This window comes from Myotis nattereri (genome assembly GCF_964212035.1).
Source record: "Myotis nattereri genome assembly, chromosome: 3".
In the NCBI taxonomy this organism is placed as follows: Eukaryota; Metazoa; Chordata; class Mammalia; order Chiroptera; family Vespertilionidae; genus Myotis; species Myotis nattereri.
The window spans coordinates 38,789,308-38,814,864 of NC_138077.1; the positions used below are offsets into that span (position 1 = coordinate 38,789,308).

At 41.7% G+C, this 25,557-nt stretch overlaps 1 protein-coding gene across 1 annotated transcript; it reads left to right on the forward strand.

Moving 5' to 3' along the window:
* Positions 1-25,175, forward strand: ACTL6A (actin like 6A). Its single transcript, XM_081086943.1, has 14 exons — positions 1-198; positions 9,792-9,868; positions 10,033-10,207; positions 12,252-12,352; positions 13,844-13,941; positions 16,060-16,154; positions 16,454-16,560; positions 16,660-16,749; positions 18,268-18,329; positions 18,706-18,820; positions 20,222-20,302; positions 22,296-22,391; positions 23,537-23,623; positions 24,656-25,175. The coding sequence occupies exons 1-14, from the start codon at positions 174-176 to the stop codon at positions 24,734-24,736; spliced, it is 1,290 nt and encodes a 429-aa protein (XP_080943069.1). The 5' UTR covers positions 1-173; the 3' UTR covers positions 24,737-25,175.
* The last annotated feature ends 382 nt before the right edge of the window (positions 25,176-25,557 follow it).

The following is a 25,557-nucleotide window of genomic DNA, read 5'->3' on the forward strand; positions in this document are numbered from 1 at the left end:
AGACAGCAAGTGTGACTGCGCACCGGGTGTGTGGACGCCGCTTTGTTGCCTGAGGCGGGTGGCGGTGGAAGTTAAGGGGGTCAGAGGCTAGCGCTGCTCAGGACCCGCGATCGCCGTCGCTGCAATCACGTCGCCCGGTAGCCTTCCGCGTGGGAATCGCACCGACAGCAGCCATGAGCGGCGGCGTGTACGGCGGAGGTAAGAGAGCGCGGCCGGACCTCTGCGCGCCGTTTCAGTGCGTGGGGTTTGTAACCGCCGCCCCCAGCCCTCCCGCCCCTCCCGGCGATCCCTTCCGGCCTCCGGGTCTCGGGACTCCCGCCCCCGCCCCCGCCCCAGCCCCGCCTGCGTTCTGCGGGCCCCCGGCGCCCACCCGGCTTGCGGAGCGCCTCGAGCTCGCCGAATCTCCGCCCCCTGCGGCCCCTTCCAGCCCGGGCCCCCGGAGGAGCGGGTCGGGGGGCCGCGCGCCGGCCTGGCGGCGGGAGTGAGGCTCTATCCAGGGGTCGCCGAGCGCCCCTGGCTGGAGTGACCGGCGGGTCCCCGGGTCGCGTCTCCCCGGTGCCTCCGTAACTCGGCTGTGTCGCGGGTGCGCGCGAGTTTCAACTTGGGAGTCCCCGCAGTTTGCGAGCGAGGACGGAGGTTTCCGCAGCGCCCGGTAGACGGCACGGCGAGCGCGCGCGGGGGGACCGATGGGAGGAGCGGCGGCCGCGCGGGACCTGCCTCCCCTCCGCGCTCGGCGGCCGCGCCGCCCCGCACACCCGCCTGCCTGTGTGCGGACCGTGGACTCTCCCTGTTGTAACTCCAGGCTGCTTTGCTGGGCAAGACGGCGGTGCAGCGGCAGGAGTACCGGGGGGGTTCTGGGACCTGGGCCGTGATGCCAGTCTCCCCCTTCCCGTAGTGCCTCGGCTGTGGGCAGGGGCTTGACTTTCCCCACTCGAGGCTCCCCGCCTCTGGGGGTTCAGAGCCGGGTGTTCTCACCAGCATGGGGGTGGTTAGAGATCATGCCAGTTGTAGCGTCAGGCCCAAGAGAAACTCCTCCTCCCTCTCGCTGCCCAGAAGAGCTTGAAGGGGGGCGGGGAGCTGCCCATCCTAGGCGGTGATCGGCCGTGGGTAGTCTCTTTCTGGCCCACGCGTGTGGCACAGCAGGCTTTTGTTTACCAAACATCTGCTCTTTCTGCCCTCCTGCGATGAGCCTTTGAAGCCCCCGAGTTTTCTTGCCTCATTCCTAGCTCGGAAGGACTTATTTACCCGATACCTCTTTCTGTCCCTGAACCCCCTGTGCATGGGGAGGGGAGAGGGGTGTCTCAGACCCTCTATGGGGTTCCCATACATATGTATGTCTTAAATTTGGTTATTTTCTCCTGCTAATCCGCGCCCTATTTGATTGTTAGACCAGCCAACAGAACCTTTCTGGTCGGGGGAAAGTTTGTTCTTCCCACGCTGGCGGGTGGGGTGCTTGTTGCGAAGGTTGAAGGAGATCATGCTGCACTTGTATTTAAAGTGCGGTGCGCGCATCGGCCGTTCAGCCTCACCTGCAGGCTTTTCATAATGCCCTAGAGTGAGTCCTCTGAATCAGAGCCAGCATTTTTGCAAGATGCCTTCTAGTAAAAGAAGCACAAGTGTGTATGACTGTTGTGTTTCTGTCTGAGGAGTTGGAGAACGAGGAGACGGAAGCAACGTGTTGCTGCTGTTACTGTGTGTTTCTGGCGAGGGGGGCATTTTATTGGTGGGGGATAGAAATGAAGTCTTTTAAGGCCTTCCTTCTTCCGGAGCAGCTTGAGTCTCCCTCGAGGTGATATACTGACCCTCGCTGCCTTGTTCCCTATTTGTGTGCTCGGTTTTGATTTCTCCAATGGATGCATCCGTCGGTTCCCATTTTCCCCTGGAGGAAGCCAGGTGGATCTTCATGACTTACCGCTTCCCCGTCTGAAGATGCAGCCCTGACAGAAAAAACTGGAGCTGTGTGCCTTTGCCTCCTGGAGGCTGCTGACTGTTTTTGACTGTTAGGTTCGCTGTCCCAAGAGGCTGTGCATTAAGTGTTTCCTTAACAGGAATAATTTAATATGGGTAAGGTAGAAATGGATCCCAATAATGGCAGCAGCTAACGTTTATTGAGTGTATACTGTATACCAGAAACTGTTCCAGAGGTTTTTCATGTGTTGCATTTAATATCTTCATCAACTAAGTTATTCCACAACTGTAGGAGGTGGTACTACTATCCCCGTCGTAGTAAATAAGAAAATGAGGCATAAAAAAGATTAAGTAACCAGCCCAAGGTTAATTAACTTCCTCATAAATGGGGACCAAGACTCTCTGGGATGAAGAAAAGGCATGTCTGTAAATCCTTTTTCAAGTGTATAACCACAGCATATTCATGTTATAGGTATTCAGAATAAGCATCTTGTTTCTTATTTGCTGTGTAAATAGGTCTTAAAGCCTATTTCACATAAAAAATATTTAACATTCACAAAAGTTAAGTGCATGATTTTCTGTTTGAGTTACTGTGTGGCCAGTATTTACACATAGTGGGTCACATTTTCTAAAAGGTTTACTGTGAAAAGCAACTAAACTTCTCACCTAAATTTTATGTAATAAACAGTAGATTGTATTTTTTTAATATATATTTTATTGATTTTTTACAGAGAGGAAGGGAGAGGGATAGAGAGTTAGAAACATCGATGAAAGAGAAGCATCGATCAGCTGCCTCCTGCACACCACCTACTGGGGATGTGCCTGCAACCAAGGTACATGCCCTTGACTGGAATCGAACCTGGAACCCTTCAGTCCCCAGCCCGACACTCTATCCAGTGAGCCAAACCGGCTAGGGCTAGATTGCATTTTTTTAAAAGAGACAGGAAGGGGGAGAGAGAAAGAAGCATTGATGTGAGAGTGAAACATCGATCAGCTGCTTCCTGCATGCCCCCTACCAGAAATCTAGCATGCAACCCAGGCATGTGCCCTGACTGGTCCTGGCAAAGCTTTCTGTACAGGAGAAGATGCCCAACCAACTGATCCACACTAGCCATGGCTAGACTGTATTGTTAACTTGTGTGCTTATTAAAAAGATCTTCGTAGTAAAAAAATTTTAATTTACAGGTGTCTCATTGCAATAATAACTTCTGACCAGATTGGACACTGATCTTTAGCTTTAGGAATAATGCATAATTCATCCAGATTTCTGTACCTTGTAACAGGTTTCTGATCCTTCTCATTGCTCTTGTGATCATCTTTAATGGTTCTCGTCTACTTCAAGCTCCTTTGCATGATAAAAATGTCCACACAAAAACATGAGCCAATCTCCCCACCTCCTCCCGAAGTCCCTAGCATTCAGTACCCTGTTGGAATGTTTTAAGACCAGGTTAGAAGATTGCCACTAGTGCTTTGTGCTTTCCCAGAAAGAAATCACATCATTTTAAAACGTGGAAGCCATTTACTCAGGGGGGAAATATCAAAATCCTCAAAAAGTCAAAACAGTAGCATTTTTAGTAGTAAAGGGATCAAACCCTTGAGGATTTTTGTCCATTAGAATGCTGCCTAGTTTTTAACTCCAGACTCCTGAGGTTTTAATTTTTTTATATATATATTTTTATTGATTTTTTACAGAGAGGAAGGGAGAGGGATAGAGAGTTAGAAACATCGATGAGAGAGAAACATCCATCAGCTGCCTCCTGCACACCTCCTATTGGGGATGTGCCCGCAACCAAGGTACATGTCCTTGACCAGAATCGAACCTGGGACCCTTCAGTCCACAGGCCGACGCTCTATCCACTGAGCCAAACCAGCTAGGGCTGGGGTTTTAATTTTAAGCCTTCTATCTCCCTTTGCCATTCTCCTATTTCAGGTTCCTTGGTGCTTGGTTTTTAACAAAACAAGGTGCAAAAAATAGACATTTCATCGGGCTGGTGTGGCTCAATTGTTGAGTATTGACCTATGAACCAGGAGGTCACGGTTCCATTCCCAGTGAGGGCATGTGCCCTGGTTGCATGCTCTATCCCCAGTAGGGGGCATGCAGGAGGCAGCCGATCACTGATTCTCATCATTGATGTTTCTATCTCTCTCTCCCTCTCCTTTCCTCTCTCTGAAAGCAATAAAAACATTTTTTAAAAGAATGTTTTTTTACCTGACATTCTGCTTAATCAGTATTAAAGTTTACTAATTTATGTTCATAAATAAACTTTATTTACTTTAATTACTATTTGTCTTTGAATTTACATGCTGTAGAGAAAACAAATGCAATGGTCTGCTTTCAGACAAAATTATTTGGACCAGAATAATTTATAGAGAAGGGTAAATTACTTTGTGGACATTTACCAATTACAGTAACTTCCTTTCAAATTAAAAATAAAAATAAATGTCCCTGATTGGTGTGGCTCAGTAGGTTGGAGTGTTGTCCCATACACCAAAAAGTAGCAGGTTCCTTTCCCAGTCAGGGTACATGCCCAGGCTTCAAGTTCAATCCTCAATCAGGGCGTGTATGGGAGACAACTGATTGATGTTTCTTTCTCTCTCTCTCTCTCTCTCTCTCTCTCTCTCTCTCTCTCTCTCTCTCTCTCCCCTCCCCTTCTCCCTCTCCCTCCCCTTCTCCCTCTCCCTCCTGCTCCCCTTCTCCCTCTCCCTCTCCCTTCCGCTCCCCTTCTCCCTCTCCCTCCCCTTCTCCCTCTCCCTCCCCTCCCCTTCTCCCTCTCCCTCCCCTCCCCTTCTCCCTCTCCCTCCTGCTCCCCTTTTCCCTCTCCCTCTCCCTTCCGCTCCCCTTCTCCCTCCCGCTCCCCCTCTCCCTCTCTCCCTCCCTCCCCCCTCTTTTTTCCCTCCCCTCCCCCTTCCTCTCTCTAAAAAATAAAATCAGAAAATAAAAATCAGTGGATCTTCATTTTATTTAAATAAAAATGAGATCATTATTCTGTAAAGATACCGTCTCTCAACTGTGAATATTTATGGTGTAATAATTGATTTTTTCTTTATTCTAAGTTTCATTAAATTTTTTGAAATACTTTAAACATAATAAAATACATATATATAAAAGTTTGTATGTGATATTTCTATACTAACTACTTAGTTTAAATGGATGTAATATACTGCATATTTGCCTCAGATATTTTAAGAAACAAAATGTTACCAATATAGAGTTCCTCTCTCTTCTTCTTTAGAGGTAAACACTGAACTGAAGTTAGTATGTATCATTCTCAGACACAGTGCATATTTTTATACTTTTAGTAAGTGTGTATGTATTCATAATGAATTAAGTAGTATCATGTTTGTGTAGATACACACACATTGTAGTAATTAACTTTTTAAATGGATACTTTTGGATTTATTCATGTTGGTACATTGTAGATCTAGTTTACTCCTTTAACTATGTGTATTTCACTATATGGATAAACTGTAGTTTGTCTGTTTCCCTTCTGAGAGAGCATTAGATAATTTCTACATTTTCCCATGACAAACAGTGTGACAATAATAATTATCATAACAGCTACCACTTTCAGTGTTTGTTATGCACCAGATACTGTTAGAAGTGCTTACATACACTAAAGCATTTAACACATTTAATCATTATAGCATCCTATGAAATAGGAGATTGAAGTATGGAAGTTAATAAATCACCCAAGATCACATAGTTAGTGAACATTCTCATAGGTATCTTTTTATATATGTGTGAGAGAGTTTCTCTAGGGAAGGTATATGTATTTTCTACGTATGCACGTTTTCAACTTTACTAGATGATGAGTAATTGCCCATAGTGGTTATACTAATTTATAGCTTTTACTAGCTCTTTTCCCTGCATCTTTGACAACACTTGGTCATATCAGACTTGTCAATTTTTGCCAATTTCTTGGGAGTTAATAGTATTTCTTTATTATTTTTAATAATTGAAAAAAAATACTTTTTTGAAAAAATCAGTGCCTGGAAAATCCAAGTGTTCTGTTTTAGCAGGCGTGCTATTTGGGCTGAAGTAATTTTAAAGTATAATTAGAGGCTTTTTTACTAATTTGAATGTGAAAAAATTTACTAGCTTTCTCATTCAGCAATAAACTTGATGTCCTAAAAACTTTGAAATGTGCAAACTTTGATGATACCTTCATTTTATTTTATTGTATTTTTTAAATAAATCTTTATTGTTCAGATTATTACAGTTCTTTTTTCCCCCCGTAACTCCCCTCCACCCAGTTCCCACCCCACCCTCTGTCCTTCCCCTCCCCCCACTGTCCTCATCCATAGGTGCACGATTTTTGTCCAGTCTCTTCCAACACCCCCCACACCCCTTTCCCCCCCCTGAGAATTGTCAGTCCACTCCCTTTCTATGCCCCTGATTCTATTATATTCACCAGTTTACTCTGTTCATAAGATTTTTTATTCACTTGATTTTTAGATTCACTTGTTGATAGATGTGTATTTGTTGTTCATAATTTTTATCTTTACCTTTTTCTTCTTCTTCCTCTTCTTAAAGGATACCTTTCAGCATTTCATATAATACTGGTTTGGTGGTGATGAACTCCTTTAGCCTTTTCTTATCAGTGAAGCTCTTTATCTGACCTTCAATTCTGAATGATAGCTTTTCTGGGTAAAGTAATCTTGGTTGTAGGTTCTTGCTATTCATCACTTTGAATATTTCTTGCCACTCCCTTCTGGCCTGCAAAGTTTCTGTTGAGAAACCAGCTGACAATCGTATGGGTACTCCCTTGTAGGTAACTGACTGTTTTTCTCTTGCTGCTTTTAAGATTCTCTCTTTGTCTTTTGCTCTTGGCATTTTAATTATGATGTGTCTTGGTGTGGTCCTCTTTGGATTCCTTTTGTTTGGGGTTCTCTGCGCTTCCTGGACTTGTAAGTCTATTTCTTTCACCAGGTAGGGGAAGTTTTCTGTCATTATTTCTTCAAATAGGTTTTCAATATCTTGCTCTCTCTCTTCTTCTGGCACCCCCATAATTCAGATGTTGGTATGCTTGAAGTTGTCCCAGAGGCTCCGTACACTGTCTTCATATTTTTGGGTTCTTTTTTCATTTTGCTTTTCTGGTTGGGTATTTTTTGCTTCATATTTCAAATCTCTGACTTAATTCTTGGGATCCTCTTGTCTGCTGTTGGATCTCTGTATATTCTTTATTTCAGTCAGTGTATGCTTAACTTCTAGTTGATCCTTTATCCTCGAGGGTCTCACTAGATTTAGCGTTGGTTTCTAGAAAATTCTTGTAAAACCTTATAAGTGTGGTTTTGACCCCTATATCCAGTAGTTTGCTTTCTTCCATTTCTGTCATTTGTGATCTGTTTCTTTGTCTCTGCATTTTGGCTGCTTCCCTGTGTTGATAGAGTGGCTTTCTGGGTTAGGTGTTCTATAGGGCCCAGTGGCTCAGCCTCCCCAATTACCTGAGGTGGACACTCTTGGTGCACCACCTTGTGGGCTTTGTGCACAGTCTTGTTGTAGTTAAGCCTTGATTGTTGTAGATATCACTGGGAGGAATTGACCTCCAGGCCAATTGGCTGTGAGAATCAGCTGTGTCTACAGTGGGAGAACTTCTGTGCTGAAGACACCCTTCTGGGGCAAGACTTGCTTCAGTGGGGCTTTGGTGCTCACTGAGTCTGCCCCCTGAGTGTGTCCCTTATGGATCTGAGGAGTTGTAATCTGGATGATCCCACTCTGACCACTGGGTACACTCGCTCTTGGATCTCTAAGGAGGTGCTAATTTAGCCTCTGCCCGAGGCTACCCAGCAGGAGCTATGGAGAGATCTGCAGATTCCTCTCTTTGTTTGGGGTTTGGAGGTGCCCAGATGAGGCCCAGCTGTGAAGCAGTGCAAGCTGCTGTTGGGCCTTGAGCCTTCTTTTGGATGTTCTGGGTCTCTCTGACCCAGCTGCAGTTTGTTAGGCAATTTTAGATCTCAAAGGGCCAGCCCATTCATATGCAAAAGCCTCTGCGCACAGCTTGGGTGGGGCGGGGTCTCAGGGAATCAACAGGGTGGAGCAAACAGCTATGGCTGCTCCTCAGTCCTACCCTAAGAGGCCCCCCGGGTCTCAGTGTCCCGTGGTAATCACTGCAAGCACCTCTGAGAGAAAACCGCCCTCGAGTTCCAACAGATGCCAGACAGTCCAGTTTCTCCCCGGCTAAGTCTGGGTCCCCAGAGACTCGCCCGGAACTGGAGTTCAGAACCGTTGGGAGCTTGTGTCTCCCTCCCGTTTGAAAAAGACACTGGTGTCCTCCGTTGCCAGCCCTTTCCACGTGCGCCTCCGTACCTCTGCACTTTACTTCCGCACCTCCTCTGAGTCTCAGTGTGCTTTTCTCTTTCCTTCTAGTTGTAGACTTTCCACTCAGCCACCTTCCTGTGGTTCTGGATGATGTCCGTTTTGTCTTTTAGTTGTATTTTTGAAGTGGTTGTGCGAGGCAGCAATTTCAGGTGTTTACCTATGCCGCTATCTTGGTTTCTCCCTCAATGATACCTTCAGTTTAATGGTTTTCCTTGACCTATACCTTAAATGCTTAGTCTTCAGGGAACCTACTTGGTATTTTGCTAAGTTTCTTTCCTAATTGTATGGAATATTTCCCTTAACATATGAAACATGGTACCTAAATATACTGGATATCTTCCCTTTATTCCTTCAGATTCATCTCCCACACATTTTCACCCTCCCTGTGCCTTTGAAGACTGACCCATGCAGCCTACATCAGTGGGCTCCCTTGACATCTAGTTTAAGCAATGGCAGAGTAACCATACTTGCTGTTTTGTGCCTCTTGTCCCGGTACAATTATTAATAGGGACCCTTTTCACATTCAGAAGTAACCCAGTTTGTAGGGGAAATTATAGAACACCTTAGCCCACGGGGAGGGGAACTAGAGAAGTTGGCATGTTTATTAGTCTGGTTCCTTCCCCAAGGGGTCAGCCAAGGCTGACTCCATCCCTCAGCTCAAGGTCACAGCTCCTATCATCCCTTGGAACACAACTCTCTGGGCTCTGGAATAAGTTTCTTCTCCAGTTCTTCAATTCTAAGGGTGGCAACCTGTCTCTGCTAGTATAAGTTGTAGGGTATAGTGTTGTCTTTTTTTTTTTAATATTATGAGTATATCTTTGTAAATAGCCCCTTTAATAAGTATACTCTCCTCAAATTACCCAATTTTAGTGTAGCATCTCTCCTGATTCAAAATCTACTGATACACCATGTATGACATTATAATTTAATTAAATGAATCTTTAGTTTAAGATGTATTTATTTGTTACAGATTTTTTTACTGATTTCAGGGGGGGGGGGAGAGAGAGAAAGAAAGAGAGAGAGGGAGAAATATCAATGATGAGAGAGAATCATTGATTGGCTGCCTCCTGCACATCCCCTACTGGGGATTGAAACCTGGGTATATGCCCTGACTGGGAATCGAACCATGACCTCAGGTTCATAGGTTGATGCTCAACCACTGAGCCATACCAACCGGGCAAGGTGTATTTAAAATAAAGCTAGGTTTGGCCTAACCAGTTTGGCTCAGTGGGTAGAGTGTTGGCCTGTGGACTCAAGGGTCCCAGGTTCGAATCCGGTCAAGGGCATGTACCTTGGCTGCAGGCACATACCTAGTAGGGAGTGTGCAGGAGGCAGCTGATGGATGTTTCTCTCTCATCGATGTTTCTAACTCTCTATCCCTCTCCCTTCCTCTCTGTAAAAAATCAATAAAATATATTTATAAAATAAAATAAAACTAGGTTCAAGAATGTAATGCCTGTTTTAATTTTTATAGAGCTTTCACATACATTCTCATTTTAAGCAAATATGCTTAATTTTCATATGATTATAAGTTTTTAATGTTAATTATCTTCTTATCTTTCAGATGAAGTTGGAGCCCTTGTTTTTGACATTGGATCCTATACTGTGAGAGCTGGATATGCTGGTGAGGACTGTCCCAAGGTAAGATGTTAGAGTTAATTGGATATGTAAGGGCCATTCATGTAGAATTACATTCATGCAGAAATTCTGATTCACATATGATAAAATACATTAGTTGTGGGAGGGGGAATGACTCCTTGATAAAAGCAGATAAAACTAATATATCATATTTTGGACTCTTACAGGTGGATTTTCCCACAGCTATTGGCATGGTGGTAGAAAGAGATGATGGAAGCACATTGATGGAAATAGATGGTGATAAAGGCAAACAAGGCGGTCCCACCTATTACATAGATACTAATGCCCTGCGTGTTCCCAGGGAGAATATGGAGGCCATTTCTCCACTGAAAAATGGGATGGGTATGATGTTGTTGTTGTTTTTCCTATGTAATTGATTATAAAATAGACTATACTGGGTGCATTTTAGATATAAAGCAACAGCTTCTTTTAAGTTGAAAATCAACAATTTTTATGGTTTTTATTTATTTTTTTATTCCACAACCTGATGTTCCAGGCACTGAGAATACAAAGATGCATAAAACACGTTCCTTTTCCTGAAGGAACTCATAGATAGGGAGGATAGATGTATATATACAAATGTGTAGATAAATGCTATAATATAGATATGTCTAATAATCTGTGGGATTAGAGAGGAATGATATTTAACTCTGTCATTAGGGGTCTGTGATAGTTTTCACAAAGGAGGTAACTTTTGTACTGAATATTGATGAATGACAAAGAATTAGCCTGACTGACAAGAATAGGTAAAGTAGAGCACCCAGCATATGTGAAGAGATGGAGTTGTGGAAGAAACCTACATGTTTATAAATGTCATCAATTATGTATGGCTGTAGCATTGGGTACCTTATGGCCAGTTGCAGGGAAGGTAGGCAAAGCAATCATAAAAGGGCTTGTAAACTATGCCAGGGGTATATTAAGGTGGCAGTAAGGGTAATCCCAAAGGATTTTAAACAGATGTGAAATGTTCATATTTGCCAGCTGGAAATGTTACTCTGACAGCAGTATATAGATTGGAGACAAGAGATTCAGTTAAGTGGCTGGGAGTCAGATGGAGAAATGAGGATTTCAGTTATAACACTGATAGTGGATCCTGAGGTGGCTTTCAGTGACATCCAGGAGACACATGGTACTTAAGTGATTGGAGGGGTAAAAGGAAGAGTTAAGAAAGTCTTTTAGATTTTTGATTGGGGTGACTGAATTGAGGGTACCATGCATTGAGGTAGGAATAGAAGGCAAAAAATAAGTTTTATGGCCTTAAAAAGCAAGTGTAGCCCTAGCTGGTTTGGCTCAGTGGATAGAGTGTCAGCCTTCTGACTGAAGGGTCCCGGGTTCGATTCCAGTCAAGGGCACATGCCACGGTTGTGGTCTCGATCCCGAATAGGGGGTATGCAGGAGGCGGCCAATCAGTGATTCTCTCTCATCATTGATGTTTCCATCTCTCCCTCTCGCTTTCCTCTCTGAAATAAATAAAAATATATTTTTAAAAAAATAATAAAATTAAATTAAAAAGCAAGTGTATTGCTAATACCCAAGATCACTTCGAAAATCAAGTTATTCCCTGGGAGGACTGATAGGACTCAGCATTTAGTTGTACTCATAACTAAGATTATTACACTAAAATGATACAAACAAAATCAGCAAAGGGAAAAAAGGGGGTATGAAGTCCAGTGGAAACCAGAACAAACTTCCAAGAGTCTTCTCACAGTACAGTTATAAAAGAGGATGTCCTTAATTCTCCCAGCATCAAGTTGTAACAACTAGGAGAGCTCACTAGAGATTCAGTACCCAGGGTTCTTCCTGGGGGCTGGTCATGTCGGTACCTGTGCCTAGCAGGTACCAAGATCCTAGACTCCCAGAGGAAAGAAGGTGTTGCTCATTCTTGGCGCAGACAGTTTAGGCACAGTGAGCTATGTCTTCACTTAGGCTGTGCTCTATGTCCGTGTAGGGAGCTGTTTTGTTTACCAGTGAAGTTCCCAAATACTAGCAAAGGTTCAGCCTTGCAGCCAGGCCTTTCTCAGGCCTGCTGTGTTAACTTTTCTGCACAGCAAGGAAATGAGTTTGTTACTGAGTCAAAGTGTTTGCACATAGGCGCTGATGTTGTAAGCAGGTGAGAAAGATTTTAAGACATGAAGCTAGCTGTATTACATTACCCAGAAAGAATTAGAAGTGTAAGTTCAGCGTTAAAGATGGGGTTCCTTAGGAAAGCTTGTTCTGTATTTAACTGATAGAGAAGAGGTGACCATGAAGGTGAATGTGAAGGAACATGTAGGGATGTAGAAGAAAATTCAGGAGAAGGACAAGATAAGAAAAAAAACAATCTCAAAAAAAGATGCTGTGTATATCTCCAATAAAGCATTGTTTTGAAGGTATTTTTATATTCTAGTTGAAGACTGGGAGAGCTTCCAAGCTATTTTGGATCATACCTATAAAATGCATGTCAAATCAGAACCCAGCCTGCATCCTGTCCTCATGTCAGAAGCTCCGGTAAGAAGAACAAGACTTTCTATTCTAATTTTTTCTCATTTTCCAGCCCCCATTCATTTGAAAAATGTTTCCTTTTTTTTTTTTTAAGAGACATCAAAATTTATATATTTTATTTGAAAATTAGGGAAAGGGGTATTAATTTTTAAATGATATTATAAGTTTAACATAGTCAATAAATGAAATATTCAAAGAATAATACCAAAACATCCTAATGGATTTTGGTGGTTATTTTATGTGTTTTTTTCTAGGGATGTATTTAACCTTAGAATCCTTAGGCTGCTTCCCATTTTGGTTTATGAATTGTCTCTTGTGTCACAAGTGAAGTGTTTATCTGCTGTCTTTATTAATTTAAAAAAATATTTAGAAATTATTTTAGAGTATTAAGTGTTTTATTTTTTTAAATATATTTTTATTGATTTCAGACAGGAAGAGAGAGGGAGAGGGAGATAGAAACATCAGTGATGAGAGAATCATTGATCAGTTGCCTCCTGCACACCCCCTACTGGGGATCGAGCCCACAACCTGGGCATGTGTCCTGACTGGGAATCGAACTATGTATGACACTCTGGTTCATAGGTCAATATTCAACCACTGAGCCAGCTACACCAGCCAGACCATTTCTGCTTTTATACTCAGGCCTCCAGGAGAGACGTCAAATATTGAACAAGGGCTGCAAATTGCTAGACTGAAGTCTCTTGTGAAACACATAAATTATCAATTTTCTGTTACTGTTTCTAACCTCTAGTTTCTTTTTTAAGAGTAGCAATTGTTGCCGTAGCCGGTTTGGCTCAGTGGATAGAGCGTCGGCCTGCAGACTGAAAGGTCCCAGGTTCGATTCCGGTCAAGGGCATGTACCTTGGTTGCAGTCACATCCCCAGTTGGGGGTGTGCAGGAGGCAGCTGATCGATGTTTCTCTCACATCGATGTTTCTAACTCTCTATCCCTCTCCCTTCCTCTCTGTAAAAAATCAATAAAATATATATTTTTTAAAAAAGAGTAGCAATTGTAACCTGGCCAGCATGGTTCAGTGGTTGAGTGTGGACTTAAGAACTAGGAGGTTACTGTTCTCTCTCTGCCTCTCTCTTCCTCTCTGAAATCAATAAAAATATATTTAAAAAAAAGGTGCAGCAACTTGAATTTGGTGGTTTAAAATTCATAGGTATGATTCTGATTCATAGATTTACTCTTAAGATTTAATAATACTTTAATTTCTTTAATTGAAAACGTGGTCATTTCTAGAACTTACTGCAGCAGATAATTTTACCTCTTATTAATAATAATCAAATTTTTATTTTTGTTTATTTATTAAAACTATTTACCAATATAAATTAACTAAATATTACAGAACTGTTACTATGAAGATTATTTGTCATGGTATTTTATTTTATTGTCCATTTTTGTTAATATAGTGCTGTAATGCATCTTGAGATAAATCAACATTTTAGTTTTTAAACAAGAAGTGACTTGCATTTCTTTTTCCCTCTTCTCCAGTGGAACACTAGAGCCAAGAGAGAGAAACTGACAGAGTTGATGTTTGAACACTACAACATCCCAGCATTCTTCCTTTGCAAAACTGCAGTTTTGACAGCGTATCCTTGAAAGAGTAATGCTTAGTTTTCCTCTTAAAGTAAAAATGCGGTGCTCCTTAAGCACAGACATGAGCCAGTTCTCACTTGTTCAGAACGGAACACTTTGGCGTGTTTTCTCTCTTGCCTTTTTTTAAAGAAATTTATTGATTTTAGAGAGAGGAAAAGAGAGAGAGAGAAACACTGATCAGTTGCCCCAACCGGGATTGAGCCCACAACCCAGGTATGTGCCATGACCTGGACTTGAACCCACAATCTTTCAGTGTATAGGACAACACTCCACCCAACTGAGCCGCATCAGCCAGAGCTAGTTCAGTTTAGAATACCAACAGTAAACATATTAATGTTAACATTTTTATGAAAACGGTAATTATATTTTGTAAAACAAATAATAAGAAAAGTAGCATTGTTTTATCTGACTTTATGGTTGATAGCTGAGTTCTCATATCTTCCAGCCACACTTGTGTTCTTGACAACTTAAGCTAGTAAGGAAGACTTAGTTTTATGCTGTCCAACTTGCATACTTTGGGGAATGCATTTAGTAAAAAGGTGCCAAAACGTCAGTTGAGTGCCAGTAATAGCAAAAATAAATCACCTTCTTTCTGATCATTTAATGCAGTGGTTGTCAACCGGTGGTCCACGAGGTCCGAAAGGTTGACGACCGCTGATTTAATGTTCTCAGACTTCTTCCCTCTGACCATCCCTACCCATCCTTATTCCTTTTTTTGTTTGTTTGCTTTGTGTTTTTGCACTTAGTCCTTCATCTCTCTTGGCATGCTCCTTCTGGCTTAACTTACCCATTTTCTTGACTTCATGTACCAGTTATTTGGTGACAAATTCCCAGATCTTTCTTATGAGCTCCAGGCTCGGCTGCCAACTAGAATATTTTCTGTAAGCACTTTCAGCTCATTATGTCCAACACTGACTTTATCTTCTCTCCCCTTAAATTTATTCCTTCTCCCTCTGTATAACATCCTACTCCCAGTTGCCCACACCAGAAATCTTTCTCTTTAATTCTTGAAGTGTATCAGTCATCAAGACCTATGTATCCCCCCCCACGCCCACCCCCATCTCTCAATCCATTTATTTCTCTCTATCCACTACCCTTGCATTAAGTGCAAGCTCTTTCCAGGATTATTGCCACCCTTCCTCTTATCTTGGCCACTCTTCACACTGCAGCTCTTATCATCTATGTTAATTGCAAGCCTCTTTAAGCTAGAATCATCTTCCACATTCTTCATTCTTCTAGGCTATATTGAACTACTTGCATTTCCCTGACCTCACCTGCTCTCTTGCCTCCTGGCCTTCTTTGTGTTCCTGCGCTTCCCCATGTCCCCCTCCCCAGCTTACACTTGGATTTCCCAGGGATTGGTTAGGTGGTCTCCAATATGCCACAGGGCATCCTGAGCTATTCTTTTTACAGCTTTCTTTACTGATTTCTACTTCACTAAACAGGGTATTCTTTAGGGCAAAGGTAGATGGTTCACCTTTGTGAGTCTTCTGTGCTTAAGGAATGCTAGCCTTTATTGAACATCAAACTCATCACTAGGCATATAATAAATGCTCAGCAAATATTTGAATGGCTCTATTCCCAAACAGTGGTCTAAGATGTTTCAGGCAAAGCTGTGGAAAATGGGATATGCCTATATTCAGTGGCTGTTGATGGAAACTGCCACTCAGCTGCCACACTGCAGAAATACCTCTTTAATCCTTTATGACCATGGTTTTAGTTCCTAGCTCAAAGTCCACAGCCTCCCGCTGTTCCTTCCAAGTCTCTGTGGATTTTGTGAAATAAATGCTTCTCAGTTTGTTATAAGCCATTTGCTGTATCTCCAGGGACTGTGTGACTGTGTTGATTTTGGCCAACTTAACAGATGTGCCTCTCCAGGAGAAAGGTTTCCCCACGCTCCTCCCACTGCCACCCTGGAAGTCCGTCCTGCCTGTTTCATTTCTTTTTAAATCACAGTCATGATTTGATATCAATTTTAACCCCAGATTTACTTTAACACATCTTAAGCCATAATGCCTCTGTTTACAAAGACCTTAATAAAACCTTTCCTTCCTAATAAACTTTATTTTTAGGAGCCTTGATCCTTACTTTCCCTTAATGCTTTAAACTAGATTTGCTAATGGGCGTTCGACTGGGCTTATTTTGGACAGTGGAGCCACTCACACCACTGCAATTCCCGTGCACGATGGCTATGTCCTTCAGCAAGGTAAATGTATTTAACCAGCATGCTCTGAGACAATGTTAGCTGTCATGAGGACACAGATGAGGACACTGGGCTGCCAAAGCATGCCAGGTTCCAAGTAATATCTTTTTTAGAGACATTTTCTTTAAATTGTTGGTATATAGTGTACATTTAAAACTGATGCATGGCTTCCTGAATGCTTTGAGGGATAGTTCTGCTATTTCTACTTGTAAACAATTATTCACACATAGATCCACAGAGGACATTTGTCCCAGGGAGTTTGGGCTGAATGCTCTCTTAGCCTTGTTCAATCTGTTTCATAGGCATTGTAAAATCCCCTCTCGCTGGAGACTTTATTACCATGCAGTGCAGAGAGCTCTTCCAGGAAATGAATATAGAACTGATTCCTCCATATATGATTGCATCAAAAGTAAGTAATGACTGATGAATTTTCTCTTTGGAATTTATCTCCACCTCTTCACCTCATGTTGTGGGCTCTGTTAACCTAGCCCATGCTCTTGACACCCAGGAACCTGTGCGCGAAGGATCACCAGCAAACTGGAAAAGGAAAGAGAAGTTGCCGCAGGTCACAAGGTCTTGGCACAATTATATGTGTAACGTAAGTAGTCTTATCTTCTTCATGAACGACTTATAGGCTGTAAGTCTTTGACTACAATATGAACACTTTTCAATCTGTACATTTTTATATGACATTCTGGAAACAGAATTAATGGCTTTTTTGGGGGTGGGTTGTTTTTCATACTTGCCAAACAAATATGTCAACAAACTACTATGTATTCATTTGGATTACTGTGGTGAGACCTAGAAGGAACTTCGGTTTTGGGGTCAAAACAAGCATTATATTATTCTGGACACTTTATTTTTGGTGGTGAAATGGTTTTTGTCTATAGCAATCTCCTGGAGTGGCTCAAGTTTATTCTCTTGTCTAATATCAGCCAGTCATATAAAAAATATGGATTATTGCCTTAGCCCATTTGGCTCAGTGGATAAAGCATCTGCTTCTGGACTGAAGGGTCTCAGGTTCGATTCCAGTCAAGGGCACGTACATTGTTTGCTGGCTCGAACCGAAGGCATCCAATCGATGTCTCTCTCTTACTGTCTCTCCCTCCCTTCCACTCTCTTAAAAAAAAAGAAAAATGGATTTTTTTATATAGCAGGGAGCCAATGAGAGATTCTCTTTACTGAAAATCCATTTGCAAACATATAGCACTTACTCACAGGGGGAGAGGTTAGTAAAACAACTTCTCATAGCATAGATACACATTCCGTTCTCACAGTAAAAGGATATTAAAGTCATAATTCACTATGGCAGACATATATCCTATCTGACATTTTTGCACCTAAAGATAAAGGTTTTTTATAGGTGTTTGGTACAAGGAAAAATTGTGGAAATGATTAGCAATTTTGACTAGATATTAGACAATATTTCTCCTTAGCAACCCAGAGGACATGCATTTGAAAATAAATTTTAAAATTGTTGTGCCCAGTTTGGCTCAGTCAGATAGAGTGTCAGCCTGCGGACTAAAGGTCCCAGGTTCGATTCTGGTCAAGGGCACATGCCTGGGTTGAGGGCTCGATCCCCAGTAGGGGGCATGCAGGAGGCAGCTGATCAGTGATTCTCTCTCATCATTGATGTTTCTATCTCTCCCTCTCCCTTCCTCTCTGAAGTCCATAAAAATATATTTAAAAATAAATAAATAAAATTGTACAGTATGTGCAGTCATGTAAAGTTATATCAAGTACAGTATATATGCAGGTAATGAAATCTGGCTTCTAAGTCTAAACTTATTTTTATAGTAAAAGCAGTGTTTCAAAACTGTTTTTTTGGTAGGACTGTGATACAAGGGTTCCCAGTTCTTTTTCATTTCATTGTTTCATACTGTTGTGATTTAAATGTTCTGCATTTTAGCTACTAATTCAGATGCTTATAATTGGGTTTCCTTGATAATCAAGAGTCTTTGCTTGATAGATTTATACCCTTGAGATTCTTTCCCATCCAGGAACATGGCCCCATTTCCTTAAGAAAAGTATTTTATAGATAATGTTACAAAAGTATTGATTGCAAAGACAAATCTCAATAACTCTGCTTCTTAAACTTCCTTATTTTTATCCATAGTGTGTTATCCAGGATTTTCAAGCTTCAGTACTTCAAGTATCAGACTCAACTTATGATGAACAGTATGTATTCTTATTTTGTCTGTAAGATAAAATTTAATAGCTCTTTAAAACCTTCATACTAATCTTTTAAAAAATTGTATACTTCCTAAATGAGATAGGAAGGTGATGTATTTAGGAAAAAAAAGAATTGTAGAATATGCTTAACTGCTTGAAAGGTAAAAAGTTATGTTAAGAAGTATGGAATAACATTTTTTAAAAAAGAAAACAAAAGAAATATGGAGTAACATTTCAAAAGAAAATAGGTAAAAAAAAAAGAAAATAGGTATTCTCACTCTGCTTTCATGTAAGTTGATTCCTTAGTAGTTTATTATTTTTGAAGAGGATTGTTTGTTTATTGTTTTTGTCTTTTGTTTAATGATGTTTACTGTGTTTTCAGAGTAGCTGCACAGATGCCAACTGTTCATTATGAATTCCCCAATGGCTATAACTGTGATTTTGGAGCAGAACGGTTAAAGATTCCTGAAGGATTATTTGACCCTTCCAATGTAAAGGTATGAAAGCTTATTTCATAATTAGCCTGGCTTTTTCTGTATATGTAGAGATCTTGTATAATTAGAATCCTATCTAATAATAGATAAACATGGTAATTAACCATACCTCCACTACGCTTCCCCATTGGCTAATAAGCAGGATATGCAAATTAACTGCCAACAAAGATGGCGGACAGCAGCCACACAGCTGAAGCGAGCAGGAGGTTTGCTTGCTCCAGTGATGGCAGAAGCCAAGGTTCCCCGCCTGCCGCGGCCCAGCTCTGAGCTCCAAATGCAACAATGTTGCAATTATAGAAGCTAAACAAACCCAGATACCTGCTTTCTGCCGGCAGTGGGCTCAGAGCTTAGAGCACCAGGATGGCAACAGAGTTTCAATTATAGAAGCTAAGCAAACCCAGATACCTGCTTTCAGCCAGCCACAGCCTCAGAGCTGGAGTCGGCTCTCAGCTCCAGTGACAGCTATAGAAGGTAAATAAATCCCAGAATAAAAAAAAGAGGATGGGAGCTTCAGTCACGCGCCAGCCTGAAAACGGCCATCAGCCCCTCACCCAGACTGGTGAGGCACCCCAGTGGGGACCCTCACCCCAAAGGGGGTGTGACCAGCTGAAAACGGCCATCAGCCCCTCACCCAGACTGGTGAGGCACCCCAGTGGGGACCCTCACCCCGAAGGGGGTGTGACCAGCTGCAAACAGCCATCAGCCCCTCATCCAGGCTGGCCAGACCACCCCAGTGGGGACCCTCACCCTGAAGGGGGTGTGACCAGCTGAAAACAGCCATCAGCCCCTCACCCAGGCTGGCCAGGTACCCAAGCGGGACCCCACCCTGATATGGATCACCCTTCAAGGCAAACCACCCGTGCACCAGGCCTCTATCCTAAAAGGGTAATGTGCAAACTGACCCTAACAGCAGAAAGACAGGGAATGACTGGTCACTAGGACACACACTGACCACCAGGGGGCAGATGCTCAATGCAGGAGTTGCCCTCTGGTGGTCAGTGCACTCTCACAGGGGGGAGCATCTGCTCAGCCACAAGCCAGGCTGATGGCTGCCAGTACAGCAGTGGTTGTGGGAGCCTCTCCCACCTCCTCAGCAGCGCTAAGGATGTCTGACTGCAGCTTAGGTCTGCTCCCCGCTGGCAAGTGGACATCCCCCGAGGGCTACCAGGTTGCCAGAGGGATGTCTGATTGCCATCTTAGGCCCAATCCCCTGGGGAGCAGGCCTAAGCCGGCAAGTGGTCACCCCCGAGGGACCCCAGACTATGAAAGGGCACAGGCTGGGCTGAGGGACCCCTTACCCCCGAGTGCACAAATTTTTGTGCACCAGGCCTCTAGTGATAATAGTAAATGCTTTTGGACGCACTTTATTATTTGAAGTTCTCTGTTCATTTTATTTTGTTCTAGGGATTATCAGGAAATACAATGCTGGGAGTCAGTCACGTGGTCACTACAAGTGTTGGAATGTGCGATATTGATATCAGACCAGTAAGTGCCAGTCTCCTGTTTATGGCATGGAGGTATCTCTTTGGCTACTGAAATGCCCCCAGATCATTATTTAAGTTGGCAGTTTTGGTCATTGACTTTGAAGTTCATTTTATAACAGAATACGTAAAAAGATGGGAGGACTGGAAAAGGAAAAATGCACAACTCTGAACCTGCGGTGTCCAGTGCGGTATATACTGGCCTTATGGTGCAGTTTAAATGAAAACAAATGCAAATTTCAGAGTCAGTTTTTCAGTTGCACAGGCCACAGGATAAATGTAGCAAGTAGCCACTGTATGACAGTGCAGATATACAGCATTTTCGATCACAGAGTTCTTTTGGATAGTGCTGTTCTAGACATTTCCTAAAAGGAGACAAGCCAAAATATATATTATTGGTGATATATATATAGTACAGTTTTCCTTTTATTTGTCAAGAAGGTGTGGATTAAACTTTTAAAAGAAGTGTAGTTAAGTGATTTCCTTCATATTTTTGTGCTTTTCCAAGTTTTAAGTACTCCATATTATAGCACCATACTGATTACCAGATAGATTATTACCATATTTTAACCCTAGGTTCAATTTGTAGCCAATTCAGGGGTGAGCAAAAGGAGGTTTACATTTGTTCGTGGAGAAAGACATGCAGGTTATAATTATTACCAAAACTTTTTTAACTCAAAAGAATATCACTCACAACTGCAAACCTTCCTTTTCCCACCCCTGTACCCTGCCTCAATTTTTCTTTTGAGTTCTTTTTTTTTTTTGCTTAGAACATAGTTCTTATATCTAAGGGGGAATTTATTAACCGTGTTGTTAAAAAACACTTTTGGGTGGCCATGAAAAATGTTCTTTATTTCCACTAGTCACCTGTCAGGCATGTGCTGTCTCCAGGACGATAGGGGTATGAAGTACATTTACTGCAAGAGAGTGATAGCTTATTGTTTTTAGTGAAACTTCTCCTTTTAACGAATGTTGATTCCAGAGGAAATTCTTCTATATTCCATTTTCTTTAAAAAGGTATGATTTATACCTTTGAAATATTTTTTAAAATATGAACTTATCACTAAAAAGGCAGGCTGACATCGAACTTTCTGATGCATACTTGAAGATTAGGAATTCCTCTGAGTAGGAATTCATTTTTATTTGGAGAGACCTCAGCATGTGGATTTTGTAAAGCTCGCCATGTGGTTCCGTTGCACACCCACGCAAAAGAGAAAGACAGCAGTAGTTTTTCAGGAATATTGTGAATGTGTGCATTATCCAGCACAATCATTAAAGAATCACAGTGTCTAATGTAAATACCAGAACTTCTGGATGAGCATTCTAAGCTGAAGTCATTATAATGTATACCTCTAATTAAATGTTGGCAGCTGTCTGCCAAAAATTATGATGGGTTTTAGAAAAGTGAGGAGTCCTTAGACTTTAATGTATATTAAAATCTTCTGGAGAGTTGTAAACAACTAAAACTAACTAAAAATACCAAGCCCTGTGCTTGTGGTTCATCTGTTAGACTTGTCCCGATGTACCAACGTTGCAATGCCCAGTCAGTGAATGCATGAATAAGTGAAACAACAAACCTATGTCCCTCCCTCCCTCCCTCCCTCCCTCCCTCCCTCCCTCCCTCCCTCCCTCTCTCTCCCCTCCTCCCTCTCCCCCTCCCTCTCTCTTTCTCATCCCCTTCCTCCTTTCATTCCTTCCTTCCCACCTTCTTCTCTCTCTGAAATAAATAAATAAATAAATAACATTAAAATAAATAAATAAAAATTCCATGCCCAAATATTTAACTGCCCCAGGCACTGGTGTTTTAAAATCTGCCTAAATGAATAGAATGTGTAGCCAGTATTGAGAACCACAGGATTAAGCTACTAGGTCTGTATATGAGTGAAACAATTTAAAAAGAAAGGGAAATTGTAGTGGTGGACCTGGATTTATTTATAGTTGTGTTTAAAAACTGTTGGAAACCTTTGGAACTAATTTATTTTTGTTTTGTATCCTAGGGTCTCTATGGAAGTGTCATAGTGGCAGGAGGAAACACGCTAATACAGAGCTTTACTGACAGATTGAATAGAGAACTCTCTCAGAAAACTCCCCCAGTAAGTTTTCTTTGTTCTTTAGTGGTATTCTCCAGTCACAGGTATCCACGCTGGTGTAACTTCATAGTTAAGATTTGTTTTTCAGTACATAGGTATTTTGTATAGTGATTTTTAGAAAGAGAGAGGAAGGGAGAGGGATAGAGAGATAGAAACATTGATGAGAGAGAAACATCATCTATTGGTGCCTCCTGAATCCCTTTTGACTAGGAATTGAACCTGTGACCTCTTGGTTCCTGAGTCAGTGCTTAACCACTGAGCCACACCAGCTGGCTTAATATCCCTTATTAATCAAACTAGAGCCCCGGTGCCCGGCCTGTGCCCTCTCGCAGTCTGGGACCCCTCAGGGGATGTCCACCTGCTGGCTTAGGCCCGCTCCCTGGGGGGATTGGGCCTAAGCTGGCAGTCAGACATCCCTCTGGCAGCCGAGGACCCCTCAGGGGATGTCCACTTGCCAGCAGGGAGCAGGCCTAAGCTGCAGTCCGACATCCTTAGCGCTGCTGAGGAGGTGGGAGAGGCTCCCACAACCACTGCTGTACTGGCAGACATCAGCCTGGCTTGTGGCTGAGCAAAGCTCCCCCTGTGGGAGTGCACTGACCACCAGGGGGCAGCTCCTGCATTGAGCATCTGCCCCCTGGTGGTCAGTGTGTGTCATAGTGACCATTCATTCCCAGTCGTCTTGCTGTTAGGGTCAGTTTGCATATTACCTTTTTATTATATAGAATAGAGGCCTGGTGCACGGGTGGGGGCTACTGAAGGAGCCACAGATTGGGATAACTGGACTCGGTGTTGGAAGACATGAAGTACTATATGAAGCATTTAGCACCATACCTGACTTACAGTCAGCATTAAGTATGTGTTTGTGTTTATAAGATATTAAAAGTATGAATGCCATACTCTTTGGTATATATTTCTGTAAGGTTTATATAACTAATTTTCTTATTAAATATTACACATTAAAAGCCAAAGTTAAAGTACTTTATACAATAGGTCAACTTATACCTACAAGCATAGCTTTTGCAAAAAAATCATGAATAATCTGTGTTTAAATCAGTCATTACAAAGTCCTCAAAGGTAAATTTCCTAATTTGAATCACCTGTTGTATTTGATCAAATATTTAATATTTATTCTTCCCTCTCAATTTTAGAGTATGCGGTTAAAATTGATTGCAAATAATACAACAGTGGAGCGGAGGTTTAGTTCATGGATTGGTGGCTCTATTTTAGCTTCTCTGGTGAGTAAACTACTTGGAAAAATACCTAACAACTGAAAACAGTAAATTTAATAAAAAGACAAAATAATTCCAGTGCACCATTTATCTTTGTATTTTGTAACTATCATAAGAGTAGTTTCCCCTCTCAAACAGGTGGGAACCTGTTAATGTATTCACGCCTCTTCCAACTGTATTCTCTTTGGCACTGGTCAGGACGTACCTGCATCCTATTTAAAATTGAATAAATCCTTTTCAGGTTCTGGTTGCTCCCTGGCCTTTTGGTGAGAGAGAGGAAGTCAAGAATTGATTCTTAGGGCAAATGGTGCAATCATGGTGCTGGCTTTTACATGGTGCTTAGACTGGTGCCTGCCTTGAATCAGAAGAAAAAGCGCTCCTACTTATCTGCACCCTAGACTGGGGAATGTTCTCTTCAGAGCAATTAAATAAACGTCACCAAATACTTATGCTAAATATTTTTAAGCAATTATATATTTGGAGCTGTCCATGCATGTATTTCTTGTCTCTATTCTATTTCCAGTCTTTTAGATCTCTGACCAAAATGAGATACTATGTCTGAATGCATTTGAATAGTCATGTAGTCCAGGTTCCTTTCTCCTTTGGTCTCTTTTCTCCTTTCACCTTCTGTGTTTCTTGGTGAAATGCTTGTTATTATCATTGTGTGTGCTTGCTAAATTTTATCCTACTTCTGATGAGCACTTTTCTAAATGTTACCATTAATCAATCTTAGACCATCTCTTTAGTTCTGTATCTGGTTCAAGCCTTGCACCAGTTTCTATTGCTGCCTTAGATTGGCACCAAGTCATCATAGCCAAACCCTCCGCCTTCCTTTCATAGCCTCTTTTTATCCGCATGACAGTGTAACTGGTATAGGAGGTTTAATATTCTTTCTAACATTAAGTAGTGTTTGTGGGTGTTCTGGAGGAGGGCAGAAACAAGAGAGGAATGGGACAGTATTTGAGGGGAGGTTTTAAGAGTTCGTCACAGATTAGGAGTTGTGAAAATAAAGATAAAATGTTTCTTTCCATTTTACAGGGCACCTTTCAACAGATGTGGATTTCCAAACAAGAGTATGAAGAAGGAGGGAAGCAGTGTGTAGAAAGGAAATGCCCTTGAAAAGTGTTCCCACACCTCCACCTTCCTGTCACCTTACGTTTCATAGCTTTAGTACACTCAGGAAAAGAATGACCATCTTTTGTAGAATGTTTATACATTTTTGCATATTTCAATTTCCACTTAAAATTTTCAAGGCTTTAACTGGCTCTATAAACTAAAATAAGTTTGTGCTTTCCTTGGGATGCACTTATTCTTATTATAAGCATTTTATAATTTTATATAAATGTCTATTTTCTCTAAATATTTTGCTTTCAGTCAAATGCTTTCCAACTCTGCTTAGTATTAATTACCAGTGGATTGATAGAATTGCTTTTTATTGATGAGTAAAACATATTGCCTATGCTTTTTACCTTAATAAAAATTGCTAGCCATCCAGAAACATTTTGGACTTACGTTGTCTTGTGACTTGATACTTTAAATACTAAATGTATTTATGAGCATTTTCAGTGAAAGTACTCATTATTTATTAACAGCAGTTAATCCACACCACCTCACATTCTAACAGTAGTAAAAATGTTAGTGGAATTGCTTTTGCTATAGTAGTTAACTTTACTTTCCCACTCTAAGATACAGATGATACTGAAGTCTGCTTAGATGTCATCTATATATATAAAAGGCTAAGTGACCAACCAGCCATCTGGTACACATGATGTGTACTGGCAATTTAACACATTGTATGCGGGAAACGTATTTATACGTTTTACGTATTTATACGTTCTACCAGTGTAGTAGAGCGTGGGACACGTTTTTTATAGACTAGCGGTAGAATGCGGGTAACGTATAAATACGTAAACTAAAGTTATCGTAATTTTACTGAACGT

What these genes read in the sequence shown, in the direction of transcription:
- ACTL6A (XM_081086943.1), top strand. Translation starts at nt 174, where the DNA reads ATGAGCGGCGGCGTGTACGGCGGAG. An exon ending in GGCACAATTATATGTGTAAC is followed by an intron (nt 16,750 to 18,267) that starts GTAAGTAGTCTT and finishes TTTTATCCATAG; the next exon opens with TGTGTTATCCAGGATTTTCA. An exon ending in GCTCTATTTTAGCTTCTCTG is followed by an intron (nt 23,624 to 24,655) that starts GTGAGTAAACTA and finishes TCCATTTTACAG; the next exon opens with GGCACCTTTCAACAGATGTG.